The following is a 7,500-nucleotide window of genomic DNA, read 5'->3' as shown; positions in this document are numbered from 1 at the left end:
ATATAATTGATTACGCTTGAATCACTGAATCAAGTTTGTTCCAGTAATGTGATCTACTTATGGCATGACATGTCTGTTCATGTCCATGGAAAAAGTCATGTAGATAGATGAGTAGTGTAGATGGGTTTATAATTTTTGTTGTTGTTGGCAATTTGTTATACATGTTAACATATTTCAAAATCTTTTGATCTGATTGAAACCGGCAGTATTTTAAAGGGCATAAAACCGTGCTTTTTATTGATACAACTACTACATATCTGAAGATCAGTCAGGCATTTTTTATTCTTACTTAAACTTAGTAGCTGAAATTGAAATACTTACTTTAACATTACTTTATTACTCTATTAGTTTGTTGTGTTGTTGTTGTTGTTGTTGTTGTTGTTGTTGTTGTTGTTTTTGTTGTTGTTGTTATTTCAATTATATACGGATCTCTGTGACAGATGTTTCTGTATTGGTGATTTTGATCTCTATATATGCTATCTGGATTTTGTAAATGGTTAGAGATGAACGCCAGTCTTTAAATAGTTTTGATAAGATCAATGTTGGCATTGGAACGGCGGAGATTGGGGATAAAATGATGCCTGAGCTAAATTTCATTAAAAATAAAGAGATGCAAAAATAAACATTATTTTTATTTTAATATGCCAATTTCTAGTTTCTTAATTATCAACAACAGCTATATCTTACCTTATTTTATACATGATCATAAAGAAAGGATCCAAAATTTGAACCAATTTTGATATAACCAATCGAATGGGTAATTCCTTTTGATAGAAAAAACAAATAAGACATAGATTCTATTAATATATATATATATATATATATATATATATATATATATTATATAAAATATAATATATTATATATATATATATATATATATATAAATTAATAAGAAATATATATGTTTTTTTTTTTTTTTTGTTTTTACTAACATCTAGATCTAAAAAAAATATAGACTTGCCCACATAACACAGACGAATTCAATTTCTTTCTTTTTTTTTAATCACAATTTTAAAAAAAATATTTTTTTTATTATTTTGATTTCATTCAACACTGAAAGAATTTATTATGTCCTCTTTCAAAATAATGTGACACCAACATGGGTTAAGATTGAGACAATCAACAGATTTTAACAGTTAAAATTAAAGGTGATTTGATTAAATGCATTGATTTTAATGTCTTGTATTATATCTGTGATTATTGGATGGAAAACTACCATTTTAACAAAATTAAATGCCTCCTTTTTTTATAATGATGTCAGAAGTCGTTTTGTCTTTCTAATTGGAGTTCAGATAGTTCAAAAAGTTATTAATATTTTTCTGTTTAATGATTTAGTCACTTTTTGAGAGATTAGTTTGCATCTTTTGGAATACACATAAATATTAGTCTCTGACTTTGAAAAAGTTATCTTTCATTTTTGCAATTGTCGTAATTCAAAGTTCGGGATTATGAGATCTGTGCGATATTTAACTTGGTTCTTATAAATAACAGAGATTGATGGGTTATTATGAAATTCAATAATAACTTTTTAGTTATGTGAAATTATATTTTTATACATTAAAAAAATATATATAAAAATCCAATTTTTATTTATTGACAATTGGGCATTATTATTATTATTATTATTATTATTATTATTATTATTATTATTATTATTATTATTATTATTATTATATATTATTATTATTATTATTGTTATTACTATTGTTAGTATTATTATTATTTATTATTATTATTATTATTATTATTATTATTATTATTATTATTATTTTTAACACCAGAAATGGGATTATCAATCACAAGACTTAAGTCCATATTGATTTTTTTTATATTTGAATACACTTACATGTGTAACTCTTCTTTGATTCTAGGACTGTTGTTGGTGTCACAGCTGTCAGAAGCTGCTGACCACATTACCTTGGTACTATTGAGGGTAGTGGGAGAACCAAGATGGCGGATGATGACTTGATTCCGACCAGGGACACCAGCAACAATGCAGTCAAGTTGTCGACAAGTGAAGGTTAGAATGAGATATATATATTAGACCTGTAAATTCTCAGTCAATTAACTGAAATCAGTTAAATTCAAATATTTTGTAATAGGAAAAAAAGAAATGAAAAAGATAGAATTCATGAATGGTAGTCGAATGACTGTGAAATAATTAGGAATGTTCCACAGTGCTATACATAGCTCAAGGGCCGTTTATATTTACGATGGATATTAATATTAGCGAGGCTTCTTAGAATTGACATGTCTGAACACACCCCAGTGTATTTTCACACAGCCTTCGTGAAATTATCTTTTCACTTTCCAAACCTGTCGTGATCCCAATGGTAGCCAATTTTAACTGAGCCGCCGAGGGATAAATTTCACTGTTTCGTCTAAGCCGAAATTGACCACATTTACTTGGTAGAACCTAAAAGTATGAAAAAGTTTAATGCGGAAGCCTTGAAGTGCGTTGTGAAGACATCTTCAAATCGAATGTTATATGATTGCTACAAGCACATCTCGATTGCCTCACGTTATAAACAAAATGGTTGACCATTTCTTCACTGATGTGGGTTACATAATTATAAGAAACAATTGTAAGTAGCCTAATTAATTCCCACGTCAATTAGTTTTCTGCCATTATTTTGCTCAAGTGAGCTTGCTGTTTACTATTCGTCTTGATTCTTTGGATTTTTCTGATACGGTTTTGAAGAGTTTCAGTGAGGTTCAGTTTCAGTCTCAGTCAATTTTTATAGAGCTCATTTACAGGTCTAATATATACACCATCTTTTTAAAAATTTCATTTCAGCATATATAGCATGATAACAGTCATTGCTTTTTTATGTTGCATTCTTGAATCAATTTTGCTGCTATTATTTTCTTATCTATTTTCACTAAAAAAAAAACTACTACTATTTCCACTCTCTAAAAATATTGATATCTTGTGATCAAATGGCAATAACCAAAGTAACTATTTTGTATTTTTAAAACCTTCTTTCGTAAGCTGCCCAACAACGAAGATTGGTTACTAAATTCAGCCGAGATGAACTTGAGGACAAGTACCTGCGTATGTATGAGGACCATATTGTTCTCAAGAAACATGCCAGGAAGCAAGAAGAAAAGATCAAGAAGTAAGTAACTTTAGTCATTTGGTTTACAGAATACAGCGACTTCATAGTTGATCAATATAGCTCAGTACATATCCTGTATTTGTCAAAAAAAGCTTTTGCAGTAGTTGGGCCTAGAACTTATATAATCTTTATGGAATTGTCAATTGCCAAGGAGTGAGTCCTTGGTAGTTGATGGTTCATCAACTGCCAAGCAGTCAAATTGGAACTCTTCAGCTGTATGCAGTGATTTCAATCGAGCCTCGATTTGTGCGCATATGAATCTTGAATCCTGTCACTTTCTTCCAATCATTCATTCCTTGTGAATCGTTGTGGAAAGGACCGAGTCTATACTCGTTGGCGTTTGTTTTTAATTTAAGTCTTTTCATAAATTCCAAGATGAGTTAAAATCATATTAAAAAAAAAAATTACAATTGTTTTTGGATTCAGCAGAAAAAAACAAAATGACAAATCCCTGCCAAGTCCTAGATTTAAAAACAAGTAGGATTTCCTTTGTTTTAATGGAAATTATAGGCCTACTGCACACAAAACAATTCCAGTAAAACACATTTGCAACAACATCAATCCTTGACATTTCATCGTAAATAGTAGTACTAGTAGATGATTTACCAACTGGCAAGGTCTGTGACAAAAAGAGGAAATATGAGAGAGAGAGAGAGAGAGAGAGAGAGAGAGGAGAGGAGAGAGGAGAGAGAGAGGAGAGAGAGTGAGAGAGGAGAGAGAGAGGAAAATCTGAGAAATAAAGAAAATGAGTATGAGAGAGAGAAAATGAGAGTAAGTATTAATTGACATCACTCATGGCAGTTAATAGTAGATAGTTGACAATTTACCAACTGGCGCAGGTCCTTCTTTAAAACTGAAAGTTAAAAGAGGGAATGAGCGAGAGAGAAAGAAGACAATGGAAGAAAGAAGAAAAGAGAAAACGAGAGCATTAATATTAATAACAATGAGTGTGTGTGTGTGTGTGTGTGTGTGTGTGTGTGTGTGAGGAGAGAGAGGGGAGAGAGAGAGAGAAAGAGAGAGAGAGAGAGAGAGAGAGAGAGAGAAGAGCAAGTGACAGAGACAGACAATGAAAAAGAAAAGAAAATGACAGTAATAGTTAATATTAATATTAATAACATCACTCCGCGGCAATACATCACTTCGTGATACTAACATTACTCTGTGGCAGTTATAAGTACACATGCGTAGTTGGTGAACTGAACAAGTCTTTGGCAATTGACATTTTGACAATTGTCAAGGACTTTGGCAATTGACACTACCAATCTTTATATTACATTGAAGGACTTTCTCTTGATTTTTTTTCACTTTGTTTTTACTTGCTTTTGAGCAAGAGTCCCAAGCCAGGAGGTAGAAATTTAGATATCATGAATGTGGAAAATACTATTAGTTTATTTAGTTTCATCAGAAACTTGCCTAATCTTTATAACACATTTCGATGTTTATAGGCTGTTAACAAATGTTTTTGATATGATTGTCAAAATTTAGCTAATATTCCAATCGATTCCAATGAATTTGATTACATCTTTGCAGGATTTGTTAGAGAAATCAATATTGTAAATAATGATACATTTTATTTCTCCAAGGGGCGGCCTAAGTAAGTAAGTTATTTCCTTGAGTCTGACTCTCCATCTTTGAAATTTGTATCTCAGAAATGTATCAATATAAGAATCTAATCATTGTTCCATTCACCCATTCTAAACTTCTCATCTTCTTAATTTGTATTTATCCATTACAGAATGGCCACCAAACTGTTACGTTTGGTCAATGACAAGAAGAAAGTGGAAGGAGAAGGTGAGGTATAAGTTAAAAGATTGATGGCTGGGGTGAACTTCATTACCCTTTTTTTTCTTCTGATCTCTTAATGGTTGTAAATCAATTGTTTTTAGATGTTGATTTGCAAAATTTGATAGCATACCAAGTCTAAGGTTGAAACATTTGTTTTGTAAATTCTTGAACATCACCCTTTGGCACTTAAAAAATCTGATTGCCCAATATAGCCATACAGATTATAAGTTATCTTTTGTTTAAAGTTTTTAAATTTGGTAATTATTTTTTAGAGTATTATGCTTGCAAAATGGTGGTGTGGTGCTAGGATTCCTGCTTCTTAGTGTGAATTGAAGTCTATTCTCGATTTTACTTCTTACATTCCTTTTTTAGTTTTTGATTGAAAAATGATTCATCCTGTCTATTTGCAAAAATTTCACGTATCCCCTTTGAAAATTTTCCACTTGTTTATCTAGTTATAAACATTTTTACCAAGATGAAGTAAAAATTGATTGCCTTCTTTAAAGAATTGTCTAAATGATTTAACCGTTTTTTTTCTTCAGCTGGTAAAAGCAGACGTGATGTTGAGAGTGAGGAGAAGGTGGAGGAAATGATGTCTAAGATTCGTGAGCTAGAAAAAACAGAATGGACAATTAAGGGAAAAGGTTGGTTGTGTGCAGTTTATCAATACAAAATAGATGGGTTTAATCAGTGATGATAATCTTCCTCGGATCCGTGGAATTCCCGGGAATTTTTGGGATTTTCTTTGAAATGTTCCACTGTTTTTGCAGTTTCAAAAGTTTTTCTATGAAATATCCCTGTAAATTCTCAGTCAATTAACTGAAATCAGTCAATTCCTAAAATTTCCCAAATATTTTAAAAAAGGAAAGAAAGAAAGAATTCATGAATCATAATCGAAATGACCGTAAGTATATTAGGAATGTTCCACAGCACTATGCATAGATCATGGGCCATTTATATTAACGATAGATATATTGCCATGGCTAAGCGAACGTTTTTAGAATTGCCGTGTCTGAACACATCCAAGTCTATTTTCACACAGCCTTCGTGAAATTATTTTTTCACTTTCCAAACCTGTCGTGATCCAAATGGTAGCCAATTTTAACTGAGCTTTGAGCGATAAATTTCACTGGTTCGTCTATGCCAAAATTGACCACATTTACCTGGAGGGAAGTAAAAGTATGAAAAAAGTAAAATGCGAAAGTGGGAAGTGCGTTATGTAGACACCTTCAAATCTAAAGTTAGGGATTGCTACAGTAGATCTCGATTGCCTCACAGTGTAAACAAGCTGGTTGACCATTTCTAGTTTCTTCACTGATTGGGTACCTATATATTAGGAACAATGGTAATTAGCCTAATTATTCCCCACGCAAATTAGATTTCTGCCATTGTTTTGCTCAAGTGAGCTTGCTGTTTACTATTCATTTCGATTCTTTGGATTTTTCTGCTATGACGAATTACGAAGAGTTTCAATCAACTTTTATAGAGCTCATTTACAGGTCTGTATGAGAGCCCTCAGGTGGGTCCAAGGTAGATGGATGAAAAAAATCACCAACATGTCTTGTGTCAAATTTTAACACCTGTGCTCAGTTGTGTACATTTTGGTGACCTTGCATTTTTATGACGTCAGTCTAGACAAACAAGGCCAGTGGTGTCCTTGGTTGAACCCCCTCTCTCTCTCTCTCTCTCTCTCTCTCTCTCTCTCTCTCTCTCTCTCTCTCTCTCTCTCTCTCTCTCTCTTTCTCTCTATCTCTCTCTCCCAACACTCTCTCTCTTTTACTTATATTTCTCCCTCAACCACTCTTCTATCATCTTCATGTTATATTTTTAGAAGTCATCTTGTCATTGAAAGATACAATTTTACAATAAGCAAGGGTGATGATCGACTCGGAAAGCAGTTGTTCAAATTATTTTTTAATTTACCCTTTTTCCTTGTTTAGATTTATCATCTCTTGATGTAGATAGGAGTATAATTGATATTGGGAGCCTTTTAAATTATTTTCTCGAAAGGACAATTCATTAGATATTTACAAAGGAAGTATATAATATAATGTTACGTAACTATCATATTGTGTATGTAATTTTTGTATTTTGACTTGAGTTTGACAGATTGAGCGATACATTTTCCTCCTTTATGACAAATTGCCATTATCATCAATCTTTCTTTAAGACAGTCTCTCCTCCCCCCCCCCCCCCCCCCCCCCCCCCCCCAAATCTCACAATCTCTCTCTCTCTCTCTCTCTCTCTCTCTCTCTCTCTCTCTCTCTCTCTCTCCTCTTCTCTCTCTCCCTCCCTCTCCCATAATTTCTCTTTTTCACTCTCATTCTGTGTGTGTTGGTGTGTTTTACTCTCAAATTCTTTCTTTTCTCTCTCATTTCTTACTTGATATTTCTCTCTCTGTCCATCCCACTTCACGAAGTTTCAAAACTGTACAGGTGCCTCAACTTCAAATCACTTTTTCAAAACTTTATTTTTAACTCTCTTACTTCAAATGGTCTATTCGGCAATGAATCATCAGAATTTTTTAAATTTCGTTTTCAAATTGTCTGGCATGAAATAAGCTTTGATTGGGTTTAAAAAAAAAAAAAAAATT

General features: G+C 32.3%; 1 protein-coding gene across 1 annotated transcript in view; it reads left to right on the top strand.

The window, feature by feature from the left end:
* The window catches only part of LOC144976478 (protein fantom-like), a 23,163-nt gene that overhangs the window by 340 nt on the left and 15,323 nt on the right, over positions 1–7,500 (top strand). The window contains exons 2-5 of the mRNA XM_078920769.1: positions 1,785–2,023; positions 2,996–3,122; positions 4,858–4,913; positions 5,450–5,551. Coding sequence (XP_078776895.1) covers positions 1,954–2,023; positions 2,996–3,122; positions 4,858–4,913; positions 5,450–5,551 — 355 coding nt within the window. The 5' untranslated portion in view covers positions 1,785–1,953. The remainder of the gene's footprint in view (positions 1–1,784; positions 2,024–2,995; positions 3,123–4,857; positions 4,914–5,449; positions 5,552–7,500) is intronic.

This window comes from Berghia stephanieae, chromosome 7 (assembly GCF_034508935.2).
Source record: "Berghia stephanieae isolate SIO BIC M18660-M18661 chromosome 7, UCSD_Bste_1.3, whole genome shotgun sequence".
Taxonomy (NCBI): Eukaryota; Metazoa; Mollusca; class Gastropoda; order Nudibranchia; family Aeolidiidae; genus Berghia; species Berghia stephanieae.
The sequence above is the reverse complement of the archived record's forward strand: the minus strand, read 5'-3'. Positions and strand labels throughout refer to the sequence as shown.